The sequence below is a fragment of the Jaculus jaculus genome, chromosome 1, assembly GCF_020740685.1.
Source record: "Jaculus jaculus isolate mJacJac1 chromosome 1, mJacJac1.mat.Y.cur, whole genome shotgun sequence".
NCBI lineage: Eukaryota > Metazoa > Chordata > Mammalia > Rodentia > Dipodidae > Jaculus > Jaculus jaculus.
In genome coordinates, this window is record NC_059102.1 from 104,381,243 (window position 1) to 104,407,126 (window position 25,884).

The window sequence follows — 25,884 nt, forward strand, 5'->3', positions numbered from 1 at the left end:
ATGGCTAGTAAGGAAAGACCACTGGTTAAGGAATACTGACTCACTCAAGAATACCTCTGCAGTGGCCTCATCAACACAACAAACCAGATATAGACCAAACAGAACTATTGCTGCTAAACTTCCCATTGAATACTAGATGAAGGAAAAAGGGAAGAGAGAAAATTTTAACATACACTTGTAAAAAATAATAATGCTTTTGATTATTTGTATGGAAACTTCTTTTTACTTTATTGTTACCTTCATTATCACACCACAATCATAATTATCCTGTCTAGTAGGTAGATTATTATCCAAATTTTACAAAAAAGAAACAGACTTTATTTCTATTTCTTTTATTTTTTTCCTCATAGTCATGTAGCAAATTGTAGGTAAATTACAGCTAAAAGCTAGAACCTTCTCTCTTAGAAGTATTCTCAACCTTCTGGTTTTGGTTTTTTCAGACAACGTCTCACTCTGTATTCCAGGTTGGCCTGGAAGTTATCCTCCTGCCTCAGCCTTCAGGTACAGGGATTGCACATGTGCCACCACATCCTCAGGACATATTGCTTAAAAAGTTCAAGTTGCTTTGAGTTTAGACTAGGTTCTCACCTCACAGTGCTAATCATTCAACCCCATTTCACAGACAGGGGGCAATATAGGGTCAGTTTGCCACTCCCAGCTCAGACTTGCCACACTTGTATGTCTTTCAGGATTTTGCCAGTAAAGGCCTTCGCACCCTCATGGTGGCTTACCGAGAGTTGGACAATGCATTTTTCCAGACCTGGATCAATAAGTATACTGAAGCCTGCCTAAGTTTTAGTGATCGGAAAAAAAACATATCTGTTATCTATGAAGAGGTTGAAAAAGACTTGATAGTAAGTATAAGGAAGCCAGAGACAGCCTGAGGGCAGGGGTTGGGGTGATGGCAGTTTCTCAGAGTGGCCTCAAAAGAATCAGCACATGCATCGTTCTTTGAGAGGAAGGACAGACAGATGCAACAGCAAAAACCCAAAGCTTTGTTCCAGGGAGGCCAAGTCCTGCAATTCAGCTGATTCAGCATATCCTGAATCTTCGGAATCCACAATGAAAAAACGCACTGGCTGGTTTTATTTATTTATTTTATTTATTTGAAAGTGACAGACAGAGAGAGAGAGAAGCAGATAGAGAGAGAGAATGGGTGCGCGAGGGGCCCCAGCCACTGCTAACGAACTCTAGATACCGTGCGCCCCCTTGTGCATCTGGCTAACGTGGGTCCTGGGAAATCGAGCCTCAAACAGGGATCCTTAGGCTTCACAGGTAAGCACTTAACCACTAAGCCATCTTTCTAGCCCTGGTTTTTTATTCTTTCTGCTAGCAATGTTTTTTATCCCAGAGCTGCTCATGAAAACTATGTCTTCTAGGATAAATCAAGATCTGAATAATTTACACACTAGATAATCCAGAATGAATTAAGGCATAATCAAAATAATTCATTCAGCCGGGTGAGGTCGCACATGCCTTTAATCCCAGCACTCGGGAGGCTGAAGGAAGATCACTGTGAGTTTCAGGCCAGCCTGAGACTACAGAGTGAGTTGGTCAGCCTGAGCTAGTGAGACACTACCTGGAGATGGGGGGGAAGAATTCACTCATTCATTTAACATATTTACTAAATGGTATCTATGAGCCAGTGTGCCTATAGCAGTAGAGAAAACAGAAAGAAAGCAACATTTATAGTATGTTAAATAGTGAAAATGCTACAGGAAAAAATAAAGCCAAGAAGAAAGTAATGGGATGGAAAGATGGCTTGGTGGTTAAAGGCACTTGCTTTCAAAGTCTGTCAACCTAGGTCAATTCCCCAGAACCCACATAAAGCCAGATGCACAAAGTGGCACATGTCTGCAGTTTGTTTGCAGTGGCAAGAAGCTCTGGTGTGCCCATACTCTTCCTATCTATCTATCTATCAATCTTACTAATAAATGAAAAATTTTTTTTTGGTATTTCAAGGTAGGGTCTCACTCTAGCTCAGACTGACCTTGAAGTCGCTATATAGTCTTAAGGTGGCCTAAAACTTACAGTGATCCTCCTGCCTCTGCCTCCTGAGTGCTGGGAATAAAAAGGCATGTGCCACCATGCCCAGCTAATGAAAATACTTTTAAAATATATAATTATTTATTTGAGAGAGAAAGATAAGGAGAGGGAGAGAATGGGCACGCCAGGGCCTCCAGCCACTGCAAACGAACTCCAGACACATGTGCCCCCTTTTGCATCTGGCTTATGTGGGTCCTGGAGAACCAAATTGGGATCCTTTGACTTTGCAAGCAAATTCCTTAATCACTAAGCCATCTCTCCAGCCCTGAAAATATTTTTAAAAAGAAGAAAGTCAACATGTTCTTGTTTTGGAAGGGGGATAAGCACACTGTTACTGTTTAAAAAAAAATTATTTTAGGGCTAGAGGGATGGCTTAGTAGTTAAGGTGCTTGCCTGCGAAGCCTAAGGACGCAGGTTCAATTCTCCAGATCCCACATAAGCCAGATGCACAAGGGGGCACATGCATCTGGAGTTTGTTTGCAGTGGCTAGAGGCCCTGGCATGCCCATTCTCTCTCTCTGTCTCCCTCCCTCGTCTCTCTCTACTAAATAAATAAAATATTTTATTTACTTGATAGAAAGTATGCAAGTATGGACATCCAGGGCTTCTTGCCATTGCAAATGAACTCTAGACATATTTGTCACTTGGTTTATCTGGTTTAACATAGGTACTGGGAAATAGAGCCAGGGCTGGCAGGCTTTGCAAGCAGTGCCTTTAACCACTGAACCATCTCCCCAGCCCACTATTGCTATCCTAAACAAGATTGTCAGTCTTCACTTTTAAGAAGGCAACAGAGAGAAGTCCTGAGGAAGATGACAAGCCAAATGAGCCTCTGTTTTTCCGATGACCATTTGACAAAGTAATGACAGGAGGAAACAGCCTGAGCAGGAAGAGACCTAGCTTTTTAGTTAACAAGCAAAGCAACTAGTATGACTGGAATAAGCTGAGGGAAATGAAAGATGTGACTCAAGGAGAGGGTCCCCACGGGCCAATGCAAGGACTGGTAGTGAAATACAGGAAACCATGGGAGGGTTGCACCAGACAGTGATGTGGCAGCTTTTAAATTGGCACTCTGGGGCTGGAGGGACAAATTTGAAGGTAGTTGAAGGCCAGAGAGGTGGCTTGATGGGTTAAGAGCTTGCTGTGCAACTTGGGAACTGAGTTTAGATCCTCAGAATCCACACCAAAGCCAGACATGATGACACCTGCCTGTAGCCCTAGTTCAGGGGAGGTTTGCTGACTACATAGTCTAGCCAAATTGGTGCACTCTCGGTTTTCTGAGAGACCCTGTCTCATAAAATAAGATCGGCAGAGACTGAAGAAGGTGCCCGATGTTGACCTCTAGCCTCCATACACGTGAAAAAAATTAAAAAGAATGTAGTTGTAAGAGTACAGGGTATATTTTTTAAAAGGGTGAACCAACAGAATTTAAGATTGTACAGTCTGAGAAAAAGAAAAGTTAAGATGACCCCAAAGGATATTTTGGTTTTTTATTTGGTTTTATTATTATTATTTTTTTAACCAGACTGATACATGCTGGCTCTGCTTTTATAAAAAGAGAAATTACTGATAGCAGAACAAGAAGGTAGTGATTCCAACTTTCCTCCCCTAGTCAGTTCTTCTAGAAACCTAGCAGAAGTCAACCAGTAATTTGTCTCTCTCAGAGTTCCTCAAACTCAGTCCTGACACCCATCAGGGAATACTGTAAAAAGGAAGCATAATGTTGTACCGTGTGGTGGTTTGAACCAGATGTCCCCCATAAATTCATGTGTTCTGAATGCTTGATCCCCAGCTGATGGCAAGTTGGGAGGTGGAGCCTTGCTAGAGGAGGTGTGTCACTGGGAGTAGACCACGAGGTTTATTAACCTCCAGTTTGTGCCAGTGTTAATTGGCACACTCTCTCACTGTTACTATCTGCCTAATGTTGGCCAGAAGGTGATGTCCACCCCCTGCTCATTCAATCCTTTCCTCTGCCACCATGGAACTTCCCCACCAGTCTGTAAGCCAAATCAAACAACTTTCCTCCCATAAACTGCTGTTGGTCAGGTATTTTGACCCAGCAAGAAGGAATCTGCAACACAAACCAAAATTCTTATCATCTTAGTGTGGGGAAAAGTCTTAGAAACTTCAAACTTCAGTGGGCTGAAACAATGAAGCACATTCAAGCCCTTATAGGGTTGAGGGAAAAACTGGAGAGCCTTCTCTTAGGACTTACCAGAAAAATTGGAGCCAGAAACTGCTCTGAAGCAAGGGAGAAGTGAAGCATATTGAGAAACAGATGGTTTAGTTCTTCCCTCTCCAGTCTCTAATATTGTGTTTCTTTTCTTCTGTTTGTTTATTTTTATTTTTTTGAGGTAGGGTCTCGCTCTGGCTCAGACTGACCTGGAATTCACTATGTAGTCTCAGGCTGTCCTTGACCTCGTAGCAATCCTCCTACCTCTGCCTCCTGAGTGCTGGGATTAAAGGCTGCCCTACCACTCTCAGCTAATATTGTGTTTCTAAATTTGGTTTCAGTGTATACTTTGAAAGCTGTGGGTTGAGTGGTCATGCACTGAATTTTTTCCTGCTGGGCTCCTATTGCCAGGACAGAGGCAGCTGAGCCGAGAATGCGGAGTTGCCAGTGCGGTCACTAGGCAGCAGTAAGTGCTGACTCTCACCCTCTTCCTCACTCACTGACGTCTCTGTCTTAAGTTGTTAGGAGCCACAGCCATAGAGGATAAGCTGCAAGATGGAGTACCTGAGACAATCAGCACCTTGAGCCAAGCCAAAATTAAACTGTGGGTTCTCACTGGCGACAAACAAGGTAAAGAGGAACTCTAGCCTCAGCAATCCTTTGCCACTCTCAGCTTAGCCATTCCTTTCCTTGCTTTCCTTTATTTCTTAGAATTTTTGTCTCTTTTTTTTTTTTCCTTTTCTTTTTAATTTTGTATTTTGCTTTTTTGAGGTAGGGTTTCACTCTGGCCCAGGCTGACCTGGAATTCACTGTGTAATCTCGGGGTGGCCTCCAACTCATGGTGATCCTCCTACCTCTGCCTCCCAAGTGCTGTAATTAAAGGCATGCACCACCATGCCCGGCTTCATTTTAAATTTATTTATTTATTTATTTGAGAGAGAAAAAGAGGCAGAGAGTGAGAAAGAGAGAGAATGGGCATGCCAGAGCCTCTAGCCACTGCAAAAATAAAAATAAAAATCTCCAGATATTATATGTGCCACTTTGTGCATCTGATTTACATGGGTCCTGGGGAATCAAACCTAGGTTCTTCAGTTTTGCAGGCAAGTGCCTTAACTACTTAGCCATATCTCCAGCCCTATTTTATTTTATTTTATTTTTGGTTTTTCAAGGTAGGGTCTCACTCTAGCCCAGGCTGACCTGAAATTCACTGTAGTCTCAGGGTGGCCTCGAATTCATGGTGATCCTCCTACCTCTGCCTCCTGAGTGCTGGGATTAAAGGCGTGTACCACCATACCCAGCTATTTTATTTTATTTTATTTTACTTTATTGAGGTTGGGTCTCACTCTAGTCCATACTGACCTGGATCTATAGTCCCAGACTGGCCTTGAATTCATGGCAATCCTCCTACCTTAGCCTCCTGAGTGCTTTGTCTAAAGGCATGCACCACCACATCTCACATTATTTCTAGAATTTTTCTTGAGAAATACCTGTAATTCAGATCAAGTCCTGGCAAGACACCTTAATTTTTAGTTTTGTATACAATTTGGTGGGCATGTACTTTATATGAAATGCTAAGTTAGTCACTGAAATGATTCAGACATGATCTATCAAGCAGAACTGTACAACATAAAAACTTGGGAGCTGGGAAGATTGCTCAGTGGTTGAAGATATGTGCTTGAAAAGTCTCTCAGCCTATGCTCAACTTCCGGCCACCCATATAAGCTGGATATTAAAAAAAAAAAATGGTGTAAGCATCTGGTGTTCAGTTGCAGTGGCAAGAAGCTCTAGCACATGTACACATGCATACACACACACATACACACTCAGAGGGGCAAATAAGTAAATAAAGTGACTTTTTGTTTTGTATTATTTTTCTGAGGTAGAATCTCACCAGGTTGACCTGGAAGTCACTCTGTAGTCCCAGACTGGCCTTGTGAAGCCTTTATCCCCTGTTTGTACTTTTACAAGAACTTTTCATTTCTGTGTCTCTTGACTGTACTAATTTGAACATAGACAACTATGACCATCAGTTTAATCTTTCTCTAATATACTAATTTTATGAAGTTATTCCTATTTCCAGGGACCTACAGTGACTCCATGATGTAAGGGTTAGACTCCTGTCCTTGGCCTTCAAGATCTCAACAATCTACTGTTATCTATCCACATATCCATATTTCCCTCCTACTTGTAACCATTATCTTCAGTATGTCTCCTCCAGAAACAATTCCTACTCCAGGGCCTAGGTTTGGGTTTGTTTGTTTGTTTGTTTTTCTCCCTACTTTGATTCTCTACTTAAGTTACTTTCCCAACCCCACAGTCTTGTTCATCCTTTAAGACCTCCTTCAAGGAAGGTTCTGTAATAACTGCATCTTTCCTCTGAATTCTCATAGAACTTATAGCTAGAGTTTGGGACTTATTTCTTTTCATTTCCCTTCAGTGTTAATTTAATCAAGTTCCAGGTTTCTCAGTGAAAAGAAAGGAAACCACTTAAGCATATCTCAGTCCTATAAACCTTAGCATAGAAATGGGCACAGTGCTATTTAAAGAAACACTTCCAGATTGTATGAATAAAAGAAAATGGACCAGAATTGGTTTCAGAAATATAGAAACTATGGAAAAGTTTTCTAGAGAAGGTTAAGCCTGAATGATCCTAGTTATTTGTAAATAAGTTATAAGTCAGAACCAAATAGAAATTTGTGAATGTTTGAATATGGTCTTCACTGATTGATAAAAATGTGTTTTATCTACATCCAAGGCAAATGTGGACAAATGAGCCCATAATTAGAACCTATGTAGCTACACCCTGTGAAGATCCTACCTCTGACTGTAAACACCAGCCAAAATGAGACCTGTGTTCCCTTCCCTGCAGAAACTGCTATGAACATTGCCTACTCCTGTAGTGTGTTCAAAGATGAAATGGATGGGATATTCATAGTGGAAGGCAGCAATAGTGAGACGGTGCTGCAGCAACTCAGGTATGGGTGGAAGATAAACCATAACCTCTTCCCTCACTGCCCCCCCCCCCATGCTACCAGAAAGTGCAGACAAGAAATGAAGGAGAGAAAGCAAAAAACTTAAAATGTTTGAGAGTATTTTATAAAGAAGTAATGGGAAGCTGGAGAGATGGCTTAGCAGTTAAGGTGCTTACCTGTGAAGCCTAAGGACCCAGGTTCAATTCCCCAGGACCCATGTCAGCCAGATGCACAAGGTGGAACAGGCATCTGGAGTTCATTTGCAGTGGCTAGAGGCCCTGTCATGCCCACTGTCTCCCTCTCTCCCTCGCTCTCTCTCAAATAAATAAATATTTTTTAAATAAAGAAGTAGTGGAGCTAAAGGAATTGAAGTTTGGGGTAAAGAACTATAGCATGTGTACAGCCAGTGACCCACATGGCAGAAAGTCTCAGGAGCCAGAGAGCGAGTCTGAGGCTCAGTCTGATGTTGTGCAGAGCCCTGTGCCCTCCTCAGCTATGCTCACCTGGAGCTTCCTGAGGGGTGCAGACTCTGACCACTATTCTTGGCTTTCAGAACAGCCCGGAAAACAATGAAACCTGAGTCTCTACTGGAGTCAGATCCTGTAAATATTTACCTCACCAACAAATACAGAAGGTCTTTCAACATTCCTGAGGAGGTGCCCAATGGCAACTATGGCTTGGTCATCAGTGGCTGCAGTCTGGTGGGCAACACAGAGCTCCAACTCTGTTCTCTTATTCCAAGGAACTCTTTTTCTAGGTCCAACCCACTTCAGGAAAATTTCAAGACCCTTACCCTATTCTATGAATCACCCTATTCCCCCTCCCTTAGGTGACCTTGCCTGAAAGACATCTTTCCCAGGCTGCTCTAGGCAGGAGTAAATGAAGAAAGAAACCAAGGCAAATTCCTTCCTTATCCATGTTGCCAGTGACGTGGCCTGCCGCTTAGGAGAATCAAGTAGATCAGGGCCCTCCAAAGGCCATTGACCTCATGGTCCCCATCACCTGATATGACTCAGTGAGAGGCTGTGACCAGTTTCCCACTGGAAGCTGAGTCACATGTGAGGACACCCAGCACTGACCCTGGGGATGGAGCACCTTGTGAGCAGCTACGCCTCCCCTGTCAAGGACAGGAGGATGAAGGGAAGGGAAGGCGTCTGGGAAAGTCTCACTTTGAGAGTCTTTGGGGGCAACCTGTCACATGGGTATGTGCTGGTGTTGCAGGCCTTTGCTCTTGAAAAGAACGTGGAGCTGGAGCTGCTGCGAACTGCATGCATGTGCCAAGGGGTGATCTGCTGCCGGATGACACCCCTTCAGAAGGCCAAGGTGGTAGAGCTGGTGAAGAGGTACAAGAAGGTGGTGACACTGGCCATTGGGGATGGGGCCAATGACATCAACATGATCAAAGGCACGTGAGGGGAGGTGGACTGTAGCTTACTCCTTTCCTTCCTCCATTAGCAAAAGAAACCTGGGCAGCTGGCCATGGTAGCACACACCTTTAATTCCAGCACTTGGGAGGCAGAGGTAGGAGGATCGCCATGAGTTTGAGGCCACCCCGAGACTACATAGTTAATTCCAGGCCAGCCTAGACCAGAATGAGAACCTACCTCAAAAAATAAAAACAGAAACAAAAACAAAAACAAAGGTAACTTGAGCAGTACTGTGCTATTGGCTCATATTCCTGCCTGGCATATGCAGTATGCGTTTATACTGTCTGCAACTCCACGCGTGCTCCTTTCCACTTATTCACATCGACAGCACCAGCCATATCCACAGGCACGCACCAATGCAAATCTGTTCTCTCACGCTGTGAAGGCGAGAACACACAGAGCCACACACGACCCTGCACGAAGCTGTACAACTACCGTACTGTCTACCTGAGATGGCATCGAGGCACCACCAAAAGAAATCTCAGGGCAAGCATCTCATGTCAGTCTCAGCATCTGGACAATGAGGAATAGGCCCAGGTGGCTAGAGTAGGGGCAGAGGACATCTGGAACTGCTTCTAGTAGTACTGGCTATGCCAAGTGATTGTGAGGGACAGCATCCAAAACAAGTACAGAAGAAAGGAGCTGTCTTCCCACTTGTAGGGGCAAGGCAATCCCCTAAGGAGGAAACACCCCACTAAGGAAGAGTCATTTTTAAATGACTCTATCATCATTTCCCAAATGTAAACTAACAGGTCTGTACCCTATCACTTCAGGGTTCTCCTTACACCTCTCAGGGTAGGAGCCCAGCATACAAGGTTCGTGCCTTAAAAACGTGGGGTTTCATTGCAGCTGCCCATATTGGAGTTGCCATCAATGGCAATGAAGGGATGCAGGCCGTGCTCCACAGCGACTTTGCCTTCTGCCAGTTCCACTACCTTCAGCGTTTACTCTTGGTACACGGCCGCTGGTCTTATATGCGCATGTGCAAGTTTCTCAACTACTTTTTTTACAAGAACTTTGCCTTCACCCTGGTGCACTTCTGGTATGCCTTCTTCAATGGGTTCTCCGCACAGGTAGGACACTAGGTTGCGATTTCCATTTTATTCAGCTGAACCTTCTCTAGTCACCTCTTACTGAATTCCACCACCTCAGGCCTTTTTCTTCCTCCAGAGATTAGTAGGTAAAATGTTGCCATCTATCTGTTTACCCCTTTCTAATCCCACCCCCCAAACCTACACTACTAACCTTACATTTCCAAATGATAATGGCTCTGCTGTTGGCTCTTACCTTCAGAGAATTCCCACAAGCTATTTTCACCTTTCCCCGACATTGACACTGGAGTTGCCAAACATATATAATAAAGAAAAATTGGTAGCTCTGAATTTTTTTTTTTAGCATGGCTACGGTAATCTCTATGGAGCAGGCTAAGCCTCAAGGAGCCTCTTGGATCATGACATGCAGGCTGATATGAAGTGTACCTACAGCCATATTTGGAACTCCAGCTTCTACTTACTTCCTGTCTTGATTGCCAAAGCCCACCTGCCCCTATACACACACAACTGTTGCTCTGATAAGTTAATTCCATGTTTTTTTTAAATTTTTTATTTATTTATTTGAGAGCGACAGACACAGAGAGAAAGACAGATAGAGGGAAAGAGAAAGAATGGGCGCGCCAGGGCTTCCAGCCTCTGCAAACGAACTCCAGACGCGTGCGCCCCCCGTGCATCTGGCTAACGTGGGACCTGGGGAACCGAGCCTCGAACCAGGGTCCTTAGGCTTCACAGGCAAGCGCTTAACCGCTAAGCCATCTCTCCAGCCCTAATTCCATGTTTTAATATGAAATCTCCACAACCCTAGTAGAGAAAAGTGGCATGTGGTTTCTGATATTCTAAAAGAAATCCCTCTTCTTATGAGAAGTTTCCCATGATTCTCTCAAGGAACCTCAAGAGAAACAACCACAGGAATGATAAACCCCTATGCCAGTTACCAGAAAGGCTAGACTGGTATAACCCTGGCATCTGTGGGAAGTGTGAGTGATGTCTGTATACTGCTGACCTCCTGTGGATAGTAAGGAAAGAAGCCCTCTCTAGCCCCCAGGACAGAACATCCAGCTGGAGCAGAGTCCTATCTATTCCCCTTGCCAGAGTTAGGAGATGTGCCACCAACCATATAGAGAAGATCTTGAAAGTGCAGGGTATGACTTTCTCTCCCTGGAAGCCATTCAGTGTCCTTTGTGCTCAGGAACAGTGTAAGGTATAGTAGGATTGGTCCAGATCTGCCTTGACAGCCCAATGTGACCTTGTCCCGGCATAGGATCCTGGGTCCTAGAGTAAGATCAATGAAAGCTGTCCATTAGATTTGTGGAAACCAAACCTTGTTCTAGATTAGTATGGTGGTGAATGGGGGGGGGGGGGCAGGAGAAGACTGTCTTGAACCAGGAGGGTGGAGCTGGGGTTTTGGTGAAGAGAGAATTCTTTAAAAATCCCCTTGGTGCCGGGCGTGGTGGCACACACCTTTAATCCCAGCACTCGGGAGGCAGAGGTAGGAGGACTGCTGTGAGTTCAAGGCCACCCTGAGACTCCATAGTGAATTCCAGGTCAGCCTGGGCTAAAGTGAGACCCTACCTCGAAAAACCAAAAAAAAAAAAAAAAATCCCCTTGGTATTCTTCCAGACAGTTTATGATACCTGGTTTATCACGTGCTACAACCTGGTCTACACCTCCCTTCCTGTCCTGGGCATGAGTCTGTTGGACCAGGTAAGACCCAGCAGCAAACCTCTTAGATAGGATCAAAACCCCTGGGCAGGCAGGCAACAAGAGCTGAGCTCTGCAAAGTAAAGTGTAAAGAGAACTCATTTCTAAGTCAGGAAAAGGAGCTCCCCCCTAGATGGGTTATCAGTAGGATGAGACAGTCTCCTCACAGAAAAGAGCATAAGGTTTAGGAAGCAAGTTTTCCTGCCTCACTTTCATTTGTATACAGAGAAACAAATAAATTGGGCTATATAATAAATTGAGCTGGACATGGTGGCACACACTTTTAATCCCAGCACTTGGGAGGCAGAGGTAAAAGGATCACTGTTAGTTTGAGGCCAGCCTGAGGCTACCTAATGAATTCCTGGTCAGCCTGGACTAGAGTGAAACCCTACCTGGAAAATACCAAAAAATAATAAGGATAATAAATGAAGTATGTGCAAAATAGTGAAAGGAAATAGAGTTACTGAGGCAGGGCTGGGTAGAACAAGGAGAAGAAGGAAAGAAGAGCTCCAGTTAGAAGCAATAAGGATGGGTAAGCGGTTGCAGGAAGGTCTAGGTGGGAGTTCTGAAGACCAGGTGTGGGACTATCTGTATGGTATCTTATGTCACCACTAGCCAGCCCAGGACATCGTATTTGTCCTCATCAGATGCTCTCTGAGTACTGAGGACCCTGATACTCCCCTCTTCCCTTTTCTACCCCAACCTCCACCGCTGAACACCACAGTAGAAAAGGAATCTTCAAAGAGGAATAGACTAGCGGACTAGGGCATCATGAGCTCACAGTGGCCGGCCTCCCTCAGGGTAGCAGCTCCAAAGGAGATTCTCTAAGAAGTAGCTGTCAGCTTGGAGGCAGCAAGGAAGGGTGTTTAGCAGTGCTGCTTCAGGGTTATATTCTAGGGGTCCAGGGCCACACCCCAAGCTTTGTTACCCTAAGTTTTATATTTTAGGACCTGAAGATGAGCCAATACAGTCTACAGAAAAATTACCCACCTTGAGTTCACTAGTAGCTAGGGGAGTGGGAGGAATGCCATACAACAGCCATACTTCCAAGGGACTCACTGATCCTATTGGTTTGCCCCTCTCCCCGCACTGGCTTTGACACAGAGAGCATTTAACTAAAGGAGTACTTAAACCTAGGTGCCAGTACCTCCCTCACCCCAGGCTCCAGCCCTCCCTTCCAGCTGCTCCTAAGCCAATTGCTCCCTTTCACAACTCCCCAATCCTAACTGCCTCTAAGTACTTCCCATCTTCCTGACCTTCTCCTAGCCTCTTCTACTACCTAGATCCTTGCCTAGAGAGGACTGTGGTCACTGCTCTGTTTCCTGGTTCTGATGGCCAAGTACCCCATAAGGAAGTGTCTAGGCAGCCTGGCAGCAGACTTAGTGAAATGAGAAGCCTCTACTCTGTTGGAGATGGGACCTTCTGTGGAAAGACCCTGAGCCTTCCTCCTTATCCTCTGGTGCTTCCAGGATGTAAGAGAAAAATGGAGTCTAGTGTTCCCACAGCTGTATGAGCCAGGCCAACACAACCTGTATTTCAACAAGAAGGAATTTGTGAAGTGTTTAGTACATGGGATCTACAGTTCCTTCGTGCTGTTTTTTGTCCCCATGGGGACCGTTTACAACTCAGAGCGCAGTGATGGGAAGGACATCTCCGACTTCCAGTCCTTCTCCCTGATAGTGCAGACCTGCTTGATCTGGGTGGTGACATTGCAGGTGTGGCTACTTGCAGTGGGAGCAGGGGGGTGGAGTGGGGAGCCTGTCTGGAAGGAGGGTGGGAACAGAGTCGGAGAAGGGAGGGGCCTGATAGGCCCCGTTATACAGTATTGCACATAAACCAGTGCTTTGCAGGTGGCCCTGAAGATAACCTTCTGGACAGCAATAAGCCACACCATTGTCTGGGGTAGCCTGGGTCTCTACTTTTGCGTCTTATTCTTCCTCTACAGTGACGGCTTGTACCTGCTATCCCCCGGCACCTTTCAGTTCCTAGGTAAGGCCCTGCCCAGCAGGTGTAGGAGGGGCTTAATCAAGTGGGTTAATCTAAAAAGTGTTCACTAAGAAGCTGTATTTCTATCACTATTACTAGGCCCTGTGGATAGAGAGATGAATAAATAGTTTTGCCCCTTGAGCTGGGCGTGGTGGTGCACGCCTTTAATCCCAGCACTCGGGAGGCAGAGGTAGGAGGATCGCTGTGAGTTCAAGGCCACCCTGAGACTCCATAGTGAATTCCAGGTCAGCCTGGGCTAGAGTGAGACCCTACCACAAAAAAAAAAAAAAAAAACCCCACAAAAAACAACAACAACAAAAGAAATAGTTTTGCCCCTAAAAGGACTCAAAAGCTAGGTAGGGAAATATTTCACTTTAGAGTTTCAAAGGCTGTTCCCCCCCACACACACACAAATATCTTAGATGTTTTGATCTTCACAAGCATCCCTTGAGGTAGACAAGACAAGGACTGTTAGCATCATTTTGGAGACAAGAGGTCTTTTTAAATTTAACAACTCAATATAGGTCTCCTGATTCCAGTCTAAAGTCCTTTATGCTGAGGCGTGCGGCCTTGTTGTCTCCTGTACTAATTTCTTGCATCTCCATTTAGATGAGGACAAAATGCAGATAGTTATGTAGATATGCTCTTGCCAAGCCATTAACTCAATCTTTCTTTTTTTTAATTTTTTTGTTTATTTTTATTTAGTTATTTGAGAGCAACAGACAGAGAGAGAAAGAGGCAGATAGAGAGGGAGAGAGAATGGGTGCGCCAGGGCCTCCAGCCACTGCAAACGAACTCCAGATGCGTGCGCCCCCTTGTGCATCTGCCTAACATGGGTCCTGGGGAACCAAGCCTCGAACCAGGGTCCTTAGGCTTCACAGGCAAGCACTTAACCGCTAAGCCATCTCTCCAGCCCTCAATCTTTCTTCTCCAAAGACTTCCATCCTCTTTCTGCATGGCTTGCCTCCTAACCTGCCCCTACTTCCCTATCCTATTCTGCCCTGCCTTTAGAGGGAGACAAAAGCATGTGAGTTGGCAGTAACTTGGGCCATACAAGTGACCCAAATGCAGTTCTTTTGCATTTCTCTGTGGAGACTAGACTGTCTGAAAAATCAGTAATTCCCTTCTCTGCATTGGAGATTTAATCTATGTCTTAACTGGCATCTCCTACCCCTTTCTTCAAGCTACGGCTCAGCCTTTCATCTCCTGGCTCACTGTTCACAGGTGTGGCCAGGAACACTATGGACCAACCACAGATATGGCTGGGCCTTATCCTCAGCATGGTTCTCTGTGTGATTCCCGTGATTGGGTACAACTTCCTCAAAAAACAATTATGCCCTCTCCACGTTGATAAGGTGAGTGGAACAGAGGACCTGCCTAGAAAATAGTTCATGATCCTCTTTGCCTTTGTGTGGATAAAAACCTTGTTGTCCTCTGTGCTCTGGATATAGATTCTGGACAGTATTCACGATTGCATGGGAAATCCACTATCACCCCCAATCTGTGCCAGTGTGAAACGCCCAAGCCTCCGACGGTCTGCCTATGCGTTCTCCCACAAAGAGGGCTTTGGAGCCCTCATCACTTCCAGCAAGATAATGAGGTCCAAGTTATACAACCCAAACAAGCTTGCCTTTTTTAAAAGTATAAGCTCTTAGGGAAAAACCCAACCAAGTCAGTCATTGCTCTTTCTCTCTTGAATTTATGCATTTTAGGAAGGAGGGATCAGAGTCCCTGGGAAACTAGCACGTGTCTGCTCTTAGGGCCTCGGTTTCTGCATTCCCCCCAGAAAGCTGTGCATCAGGAAAGAGATATGAGCTCCCAAATATTTGCCAGAGTTACAGAATTTCAAGAAAAAAACAACCTCGTACCTTCTTTCTACCATCCCTTTAGAGTTTTAAGCTAGACAAACAAGTGTGGAAGTAGAGGGTGAAAGGGACAGTGTTCAGAAGGAAACAGAAGATAATCCCTGAGAATCTTACCCTAGGGCCTTGTCTCCCAGACTCAGAGCAGCCATCAACCTTCCCAGTGGCCCACATGACATAGCCCTACCCAGCAGACACCCCTCTCAGACTTACCTGGGTGTCAAGCTGAGCATTCTGCCTGCCCCTTGGTAGCAAAAGGAAGAGGTAGCTATGAAGAGGTGGTTTTAAGAAGCTGATGGACAGTTTTGGACCAAAGATAAATAAATAAATGGTCCTGCCTGGCTAGGACAGCTCAAAGGTTCCCTTCTTCCCCTCTCTTTGGCCAAAGAACTTAGACTTAGTCAGGCTTCATAACTGGGAGGAGTGTAATACAGGGAACTTTTTAATCTTTTCTTAAGAAGATGTAAACCATAACTGGTGAGCATTTGTCTTCATTCCATAAGATGATTTTGAAAGAAATGTATGTACTTGGAAAGCTGTTTCTAAGAAGCTTATGGAAAAAAAATAAATGGAGAAATAAATTGTCTATTTTGGAGTCAAGAGACTTGTATGGTCTATTAGGGCTCTAATCGTTACTATTATAATCGCTATAATGCAGTCTGAAAACATCTCCCTCCCCTTCCTTCTCCTATCAAATTAGACCATTCTTTGTTTCTCCCCCTTTCAGCTACACTTTAGTTTTTGTTTGTTTTTCGAGGTAGTGTCTCACTCTAGCCCAGGCTGACATGGAATTAGACTCAGGCTGACCTCGAACTCACAGTAATTCTCCTGCCTAAGTCCCCCAAGTGCTGCAATTAAAGGTGTGTGCCACCATGCCTGGCAGAGAGAGAGAAAGAAACAGAGAGAGAGAGAAAGAGAGAGAGAGACAGTGTGTATAGGCCCGCCAGGGCCTCTAGCTACTGCAAATGAACTCCAGATGCATGCACCACCATGTGTACCTGGCTTTATGTAGGTACTGGAGATCAAACGCAGATTGTTATGCTTTGCAGGCAAGTGCCTTAACCACTCCAGCCCCACTTCACTTTTTTTTTTTACCCCCCTGAGGTAGGGTTTCACTCTAGTCCAGGCTGACCTGGAATTCACTATGTAGTCTCAGGCTAGCCTCAAGCTCATAGTGATCCTCCTTGTGAGACACCATGCTTGGCCCCACTTCACCTTTTAAAAGTAACTTTTATTGAGAAATTTACTATATAAACATATTACAAATTAGTCATATCCCATAGGGAATATGTTTAAAATTTAAAAAAAATTAATTTAAGCTGAGTGTGGTGTCAATACACTTATAACTCCAGGACTTGGGAGATGGAGGCAGAAGGACCAAGTATTTAAGGTCATCTTCAGCTATACAGAGAGTTTGAAGGTAACCCGGGCTACATGAGACTCTGTCTCAGAAACATATATTAGGGCTGGAGAGATGGCTTAGCGGTTAAGGCGCTTGTCTGCAAAGCCAAAGGACACAGGTTCGATTCCCCAGGACCCACATAAGCCAGATGCACAAGGTGGCACATGCATCTGGAGTTCATTTGCAGTGGCTGGAGGTCTTGGCGTGTCCATTCTCTCTGTTTGCCACTCTCACTCTCTCTTAAATAAATAAATTAATTTTTTTTTGTTTATTTATTTGAGAGTGACAGACAGAGAGAGGAAAGGGGCAGAGAGAGAGAGAGAGAGAGAGAGAATTGGCATGTCAGGGCCTCCAGCCACTGCAAATGAACTCCAGATGCATGCACCACCTTGTGCATCTGGCTTATGTGGGTCCTGGGGAATCAGCCTCAAACCAGGGTCCTTAGGCTTCACAGGCAAGCGCTTAACCACTAAGCCATCTCTCCAGCCCTCAAGTAAATAAATTTTAGAAAGCATATATCATTTCATTCCATCATGATACTGAAATGATCATTAAAATGACAAGTACTGGCTGCTACCTAAAAATGACTAGAAAATTCATGGAATACAGTCTTATGAAGTAGATTCAGAGAAAGTCCAAAGAAAATAGCCCAGCCCGGAACTTGTGGTCCCAGGCCTCAGCTTTCCAAGCTCTGGGATTACAGACATATGATACCACATTTGGCTATAAATGTTTTTATAGCTATCTCTCACTCTACCAATCCCATTCTTTAAAGGCTCTAATTACACACCACACAATTTGCTGATTAGATCTACAAATTAGCACTATTTGAGCTACTAAACCTCATATACCTCAGAATACAATTTGGGTATAGGATTTTCCTGGTTCTAGGAAATTTCTCACTCTCTCCCTTCTAGCACATTCAGCCACATGTACAATAGTTATTGAACACCTAGATATGGGCTCTGCAGTGAAAGACACAAACCAAACACACACCATTAACATGGAGCTTGCATCCTACTACAGCAGACATTAACCAAGTAAACAAATACCACCAGGTACCTTAGTCTATTTTCCTCTGTTGATGACCATATAGTAGACAGGGGAAGTTTAAGTTGAAAACAGGGAGGGCTGAGGGTAGAGAGATGGCTCAGCAGTTATAGGTGCTTGCTTGTAAAACCTGATGGCCTAGGTTCACTTTCCCAGTACCCACATAAAGCCAGATGCACAAAGTAGACATGCATCTGGAGTTCATTTGCAGTGGCAGGAGCCCCTGGTGCACTCATACTCACTCTCTCAAATAAATAAAAATATGACATCAAAATAAAAGAGAGACTAATGGAGAAAGGGAGGGGATATAATGGAGAGCGAGTGAAGTTGTGAAGGGGAAAGTGGCGGAGGGGAGGGAATTACCATGGTTTGTTATCTGTAAGTATAGAAGTTGTCAATAAAATTATACATTAAAATATTTTTTAAGGGCTGGAGAGATGGCTTAGTGGTTAAGCGCTTGCCTGTGAAGCCTAAGGACCCTGGTTCGAGGCTCAATTCCCAGAACCCATGTTAGCCAGATGCACAAGGGGGTGCACACATGTGGAGTTCATTTGCAGTGGCTGGAGGCCCTGGCACACCCATTCTCTCTCTCTATCTGTCTCTTTCTGTATGTGTCTGTCACTATCAAATAAATAAATAAAAATAAAAATAATATTAAAAAAAAAATTTAAGGGGAGGGCTGGGAAGATAGCTCAGTCAGTGATGCTTGCCTTGCAAACAAGAGGACTTGAGTTTCATCCCTAGAACCAACATGAAATGCCAGGTGTGATAGTAAGCCCCTTTAATGTCAGCCCCAGGGAGAAGGAGACAGAAGGATCACTGAGGCTCACTGACCAGCCAATCTAGCCTAACAGGTGAGCTCTGAGCCAGTGAGAGAACCTATCTCAAAGATGGCATTCCTGAGAATGACACCTGAAGGTGTCCTATCACACACACACACACACACACACACACACACACACACACACACACAGTTATTTTGGCTTACAGTAAAGAGGAATATTTAAAAAAAAAAAAAACAGGCTGGAGAGATGGCTTATCAGTTAAGGTGCTTGCCTGGAAGCCAAAGGACCCAGGTTCGATTCCCCAGTACCCATGTAAAGCCAGATACACAAAGTAATGCATGCATCTGGAGTTCATTTGCAATGGCTAGAGGCCCTGGTGCATCCATTCTCTCTTTATCTGCCTCTTTCTCTCTCTCTGTCAAATAAATAAAATTTTTTTTTTCAAAAGTTGAGAGGCCACAGCTGGTAGTAGGTGATGGCCTTCCTACTGGTAGAGTCCATAGCCAGTACAGAGCATTACATGGCAGGGGATACGGGATATTCAAGTGACCTAGCCAAACTGGCTTTTATAGAAGAGCCATTATTTAAAAAAACAAAAAAAAACAAAAAAAAACAAACAGTTTATTTGAAAGAGAACAAGAGATAGAGTGGACGTGTTAGGGCCTCTAGCGACTGTAAACAAACTCCAGACACATGTGCCACCTTGTGCATCTGGCTTTACGTGGGTACTGGGGAATTGAACCTGGGTCCTTAGGCTTTGCAGGTAAGTGCCTGAACTGCTAACCCATCTCTCCAGCCCAAGAGATCTATTCTTTTTTTTTTTTTTTTTTTTTTTTTTTGGTTTTTCGAGGTAAGGTTTCTCTCTAGCCCAGGCTGACCTGGAATTCACTATGGAGTCTCAGGGTGGCCTCGAACTCACGGTGATCCTCCTACCTCTGCCTCCCAAGTGCTGGGATTAAAGGCGTGCGCCACCACGCCCGGCTTAAGAGATCCATTCTTGAGATAACTCATTGATCTATTAATCATTAGAATCCATTTATGAGGAGAAATCCCTAATCTGAAAGGTCCCATCTCTTAATATCTCAAAATGGAAATAAGAAAGATTAAGATTAAACTTCAGCACAAATTATGGAGGACAAAAATCATATTCAATGCTTAGCAGAAAAGCAGTATCATGATAATGTAGCTGCTACTCTTTATTTTTTAAAAAATATTTTTTTATTTATTTTATAGAAAGAGACAGACACAGAGAGAGTAAGTATGGAAGCACCAGGGCTTCCTCCCACTGCAAACAAACTCCAGATGCATGTGCTGCTTTGTGCATCTGGCTTTACATGGGTATTAGGGAATTGAACCTGAGCTGTCAGGCTTTGCAAGCAAGGACCTTAACTGATGATCCATCTCTCTAGCCCCTTATATTCAAAAACATATAAATATATTACTTATTTATTTGCAACCTGAGAGAGAGAGAGAGAGAATGGGCACACCAGGGCTTCTAACCACTGCAACAAACTCCAGATGCATGTGCCACTTTGTGCATCTGGCTTTACATCGTTTACATGGGAAATCTAACCCAGGTCGTTAGACTTTGCAGGTAAGTGCCTAATATTTTTATTTATTTATGTGACAGAGAAAGAGGTAGAGAGAGGGAAAGAAAGAAAGGAGAGAGAATGGGCATGCCAGGGCATCCAGCCATTGCAAACAAACTTCAGACACATGCGTCACCTTGTGCATCTGGCTTACGTGGGTCCTGGGGAATTGAACTTGGATCTTTTGGCTTTGTGGGCAAGCACCTTAACTATTAAGCCATTTCTCCAGCCTGCAATTGCTACTCTCTGTGGAGAAACAAAATAGCTCCTTTATTTTTGTTTTGTTTTGGTTTTTCAAGGTAGGGTTTCACTCTAGCCCAGGCTGACCTGGAATTCACTCTGTATTCTCAGGGTGGTCTCGAAGTCATAGCGATCCTCCTACCTCTGCCTCCCAAGTGCTGGGATTAAAGGTGTGTGCCACCACGCCCAGCCAAAATAGCTGCTTTATATTTAGTACTCAGGGAAGGCTGTCCTCAGAAAGTGACATGTGAAATGATACCTAAATGAGTGGGACCTAGTCCTGCAAAAATCTGATGGAAAAGCATTCCATGTAAAAAAAAAAAAAAAAAAAAAAATCTAGTATAAACTCCCTAAGATAGGGGTAAACTTTGTGAGGAAAGGAGGGCTTGGGTGATGGTCAGCCTGTAAAGTGCGTGCCACACAAGCACAAGGACCTGACTGCTGATCTCCAGCACTCATGTAAATGCTGGGAAGGCATGGCAGCCTGCCCATATCCTAGCACTTGGGAGATGGGGATGGAACCCCCCCCTACCCCCATAGGCAACTGAACTGGTGAGCTCTGGGTACAACTGAGGAAACCCTGTCTTAATAAATAGGGTGGAGAGTAATCAAGGAAGACTCCTGACATCAACCTCTGGCCTTCACAACATACAGGCACACACATATGAACATGCATACACACATGAACACCATACACATGAAATAATTAGTAAAGACCTACTAATTATTACAGCAAAGGGAGGGCGGTTAGATAAATATGATAGGAACAGTAGACAGTTTGAAAGCCCATTTTATATTTTATTTTATTATTTATTTGACAGAGAAAGAGGGAGAAAGAGAAAGAGAGAGAATGGGGGCACCAGGGCCTCCAGCCACTGCAAACAAACTCCAGACATGTGCGCTCCTTTATGCATCTGGCTAACATGGGTCCTAGGGAATCAAACCTGAGTCCTTTGGCTTTGCAGGCAAACACCTTAGCCACTAAGCCATCCCTCCAGCCCTGAAAGCCCATTTGAAAAGATTTTTCTTAAGCTTCTCCAATGGACAGTACTAACAGGAAGCTAGGAAGTAATTATAGTGGCCTAGGCATGGCATGGTGGTGGCTAGGACAAGAAGTTTGGTATGCCATTTCTGGAAGTGAGTTCTCTATTTTATAGTGGCCATAATTTGTCATTAGAAGAGAAGCCAAAGTATCAAAGTATTTAGAAGACTAAAGCCAGATATCCAAAGAGGAACAGATAACACACTGTTCCCATCCTGTAGCAAACCTCATGAGGGGCTTCTTTAATTGGGTAATATGAGGACATCTTTACCCACCCTGCACTGAGGGTGCTTTCATCTGCTGCCAATAGACAAAGCATAGAGGCCACTTCAGTCTACATAGTATAGGTTCACATTCATTCAAAACCAGGAGAGCTTGCAGGACCATCCAGCTCTAGCTGTACCTTTTTCTTCAAGACTCCATGGAAGAAGAGAACCTTCTTATGCACTGACATAAAGCAAGAAATAAGACGCCTTTAATCCCAGCACTCGAGGGGCAGAGGTAGGAGGACTGCCATGAGTTCGAGGCTACTCTGAGACTACATAGTGAATTCCAGGTCAGCCTGAGCCAGTGAGATCTACCTTGAAAAACCAAGGGGAAAAATAAAAGAATCTATTTTTTTGGGCTGGAGAGATGGCTTAGCAGTTAAGGTGTTTGCCTGTGAAGCCTAAGAACCCAGGCTCAATTTCCCAGTACCCACATAGCCAGATGCACAAGTGGGTGCATGCATCTGGAGTTTGTTTGCAGAGGCTGGAGGCCCTGGCATGCCCGTTCTCCCTCTCTCTCTACTTCTCTCTCTCTCTCTCTCTCAAATAAATTTTAAAAAGGTAAAAAAAAAAAAAACAAGGACAACTACCCTAACATTTACATATTCCTGCAATTCTAGCCTCAAATATTTTAAGATACATACAGTTTTTGGAGAATACATAGTATTAGCATCTTGGGAGTGTTCCTAAACTGTATGTTCTATTTAGCCCACCCCATTTAGTTAATCATTATGTTCTACAGGTTCTGTATCTCAAAGATATTTAAGAGTAATCAAATAGGGCTGAAGAAATGGGTTAGTAGTTAAGGAACTTGCTTGCAAAGCCTAATGACCCAGGTTCAATTCCCCAGTACCCATGTAAAGCCAGATGCACAAAATATATCTGGCACATTTATCTGGAGTTTGTTTGCAGCAGCTAGAAGCCCTGGCATTCTCTCTCTCTCTCTCCTTGAAAAAATATATTTTTTTAAATATAAAATACCCTCCCCCCAAATAACTGACTACTGTTCCCACAAAGCATAACCAAGGACATTGTATTGTTTGGGGGGGTTCATGGGACAACAACTCACTGGGGGGTGGTCCCTCCCCTAGCACGGGGATTTCCTGTAGTGACCCTTAAAGGATGCTATTTGGCTTAACCCCCCACCCCGAAATCTGGCCATTTAACTCAATCACGCAGAGCAATGTGGTGGCTCATTGCTCCCCCTACTGGCCATCCCAACTCTCCCCACTTGTCAAGGAAACGCTCAAGACTTTTCGTTTTGCCCTTCCTGCCTTTGCATAAATCACTACTTCCTCTTTCCATTGTTTACAGGATGAGTTCCAAACTCATTACTGGAGGCTCTTCATCAAACTGACCTGGGGCACTCCACTGCATCTCACACCTCAGTGCTATCCTTTATTTTCCCTTGTGCTTTTACACATGCTGATTTTCCCGTGACCTTTACTTGCCCACTCATTCTTCAAGAATCAGTTCCCACCATTCCTGTGAGCCGGAGACTAGGACATCACAGTGACATTTATCTGCTTCCTTGACAGTGACCTGTCAAGGCTGTGAATCCTCGAGCACGGGATCTCAGACGCTCACCATTTCTAGAATGGCCTCTTCTCAGTGGACTTCCAGGAACTGCTTGCAGAGTGACCGTCTGCCCCCCCCCCCAACTCCCACTGGCAATTAGCAGCAGGAGGCCCTGGCATCCTTCCTGCCCCCTGCCTAAGCTGCACTGGACGAAGCGCAGCGGGCTGTGGATTGCCAGGTTTCACCACGGCTTCCTAGCCCTGGCTCTGTGGACATAGCACCGCTCTTGGGGCCACCCAGCTTTCACCCCTCCACATCACACCCCAGGAGCCGGGTCGATTGGTCTCAGGGGAGGTCCAGCCTTCCATTCTGGTTTTCTAAATGTATTCACAAGGTTCTACCGGGAGGCACGGTGGAGAATCGCGGCCCCAGGCTACCCGGCAGATCGCCCAGCCTGCGCGCCAGGCTCCTCCCGGACTCCAGCACCCGCGGGGGCAGGGGGGACGGGACGTCCCCGCAGCTTCGCGCACCGCTCGGCTCGGCTCGGCTCGGCTGGGCTCGGCTCGATTCGGCTGGGCTCGTTGGGCTCGGCTCGGGGCAGGCGCGGCGCGTGACTCTGAGCGAGCCCAGAGCCCAGAGTCACGGCGGGCCGAACCAACGCGAACACCGCGGGGTAACCCAGAGCGGACCATCGGCGCCACGCCCGCAGGGGGGAGGCGGGCGTTACCAAGCCGGTGGAGAGGAGGGGAGCGCCGGCGTGCGCGGGCTGCCACGCGACCCCTGCCGGCGTGAGACGCCGCCGCCGCCGCCCGCGCGGAAGGACAAAGCTGAGGCGAGAAGCGAGGTAGGAGCGTCTGTCCCGACCGGAGACCCCCCCGCCCGCTCCCACGCTGCAGGGGGCTCCCTTAGAATGAGGCCCTCTGCCCGCCGCTTGCCCACTTCGCCCGGCGCTCCCCACCCTCGGCCCCACCCTCGCGGCTCTCCTACCCTTGGCATACACCTTCCCCGGTCCTCTCGGGTCCACCCCAACTGTCCCCTCAAACTGCCCTCTCGAGCATCCTCCCCACCCCTCCGCCGACTCGTGCCCGGTCCCCGCCGCCGAGCCCGCGTCCGCCAGTCATCCAGGACTGTGACTGCAGTGCCACCCGGGTCCTCTCTGCACCCTTCGTGCCTTCCCCGGGCCTCGTCTCTGCCGGACGCCGCCGTCGGTTCTCCCTCCCTCCTCCTCGCCCCGTGTTACCTGGGGCAAACCTCTGTAGGTGGGCCGCTCCAGCCACCTGCCGCGAAGGGCACGGCGCGGCGAGTGCCAGGGCTGCTGTGGACCAGGGCGGCTGGCGCTGCGGGCGCAGAGAGGCAGAGCGCGGCGCTATTCATCTTTGTTTCCGGCTCCCCACGTAGTGCCTGGCACTTGGTAGCACGTATGGAATACCTATGGGCCGATGAATGAATGAATGAGCCAGCCGTTGCGGGGGCTGTGGGGCAAAGAGCTTTAGTGGGCGACGTGACCCTAGTTTCCTAAAGAAAGGAGGGGATATTATTTGGGGGGATTACTTCGGTTCTTTTAGTCTGGGAATATTTGCAATATACTCAGACTTTCCATTCGTTTCTCCCCCGCCCGCGGTAGAGTCTTTACTTGAAGCAGGGCCTCCTTGAAGTCCTGGCTGACCTGGAACTCTTTTCTGTAGCCTCGGGCTGATCTGCAACTCCCTTCTGTAGCCTCGGGCTGCCCTGGAACGCAGGACACATACCCGTAACCTCAGCCTCCCGAGTGCTGAGATTAAAGGCGTGCACCACCACGCCCAGCTTCCATTCCTTATTTAATTTCATTTACTTTAGGGCTTCTAAGTGTCAGCTGTTGTCTGTTTATGTTTTTTTTTTTTTTTTTTAAGCAAGTCTGGAGCTGCAGAAATTCTTATTGGCTAGTTCCCTAGAGTCTACCCAAGTAATCTTGGAAGAGCTTTGCCGGGGTTACAGCTCTTCCCCTGGCAGCTAGCTGCTGTCTCTGGGGAGGAATTCTGGAGCCAGCCACAGCCCTTAAAGCTGACTCAGTGGAGCTGGTGAACTGATGCTTCAGGACAGATTAGGTTTAGAGTTCAGGGACCTCGCTTTTTGGCCCAGGCTCTGAGGAAAGTAGGTATTCCTGAGTGATGAAACAATGGCTGGAAAGCTGTAGGAATTTATAAGCTAGGAATTGGTGGCCTAAACTAAGATATACTAGCTGGTGCTCAAAGTATTAGCAAATATACATAGTGATTGAGGGGCCTGGGGATGTAACTCGCTGGCATAGCACTTGCCTAGCATGGAGTTCCTGGGTTTATTTTCAGTGCTAAAATAAAATAATTTTAAAAACAGGGAAAAAAATAAAGTGATGGGAGTTTCTTAAGCAGCTGGGCAGATATTAGGCAGTAGTGTGGCTTCACAGAAGGAAGAAAAGCCCAGTCACTATTCTGAGTATTTTGTTGCCTGTGCCCCTCCTGCTGCCTGGCCTTGGTGCACTTACCACAGTTGTTTTGTCTGCTTTCCATGTTGATGATTAAGAGTGCTGTTTGAGCAGCTAGAGGCCCTGGCGTGCCCATTTTCTCTCTCTCTCTCTCTCTCTCTCTCTCTCTCTCACACACACACACACACACACACACATATCTGCTTCTCTCTCTCTCTCTTTCTCTCAAATAAACATACAAAAAAAAATATCCACAAACAAAAAAAAGAGTGCTATTTGAAGCCAGGACTACCTTAACTGGAGGCAGAATATGTTCTCACTCTACCATGTCTAG

At 45.7% G+C, this 25,884-nt stretch overlaps 2 protein-coding genes across 2 annotated transcripts in view; both read left to right on the forward strand.

The window, feature by feature from the left end:
- LOC101609866 (phospholipid-transporting ATPase FetA-like) overlaps window positions 1–24,557 on the forward strand; it is a 108,126-nt gene extending 83,569 nt beyond the window's left edge. Inside the window, exons 20-32 of the mRNA XM_045159557.1 lie at window positions 690–854; window positions 4,737–4,848; window positions 7,088–7,193; window positions 7,744–7,891; window positions 8,412–8,595; window positions 9,467–9,690; window positions 11,290–11,373; window positions 12,840–13,085; window positions 13,221–13,359; window positions 14,581–14,711; window positions 14,808–14,956; window positions 22,335–22,386; window positions 23,505–24,557. Of these exons, the coding sequence (XP_045015492.1) occupies window positions 690–854; window positions 4,737–4,848; window positions 7,088–7,193; window positions 7,744–7,891; window positions 8,412–8,595; window positions 9,467–9,690; window positions 11,290–11,373; window positions 12,840–13,085; window positions 13,221–13,359; window positions 14,581–14,711; window positions 14,808–14,956; window positions 22,335–22,386; window positions 23,505–24,557 (2,793 nt within the window). The remainder of the gene's footprint in view (window positions 1–689; window positions 855–4,736; window positions 4,849–7,087; window positions 7,194–7,743; window positions 7,892–8,411; window positions 8,596–9,466; window positions 9,691–11,289; window positions 11,374–12,839; window positions 13,086–13,220; window positions 13,360–14,580; window positions 14,712–14,807; window positions 14,957–22,334; window positions 22,387–23,504) is intronic.
- Rusc2 (RUN and SH3 domain containing 2) overlaps window positions 23,874–25,884 on the forward strand; it is a 69,519-nt gene continuing 67,508 nt past the window's right edge. Inside the window, exon 1 of the mRNA XM_045150355.1 lies at window positions 23,874–23,954. The gene's annotated coding sequence lies outside the window, so the exon portion shown is untranslated. The remainder of the gene's footprint in view (window positions 23,955–25,884) is intronic.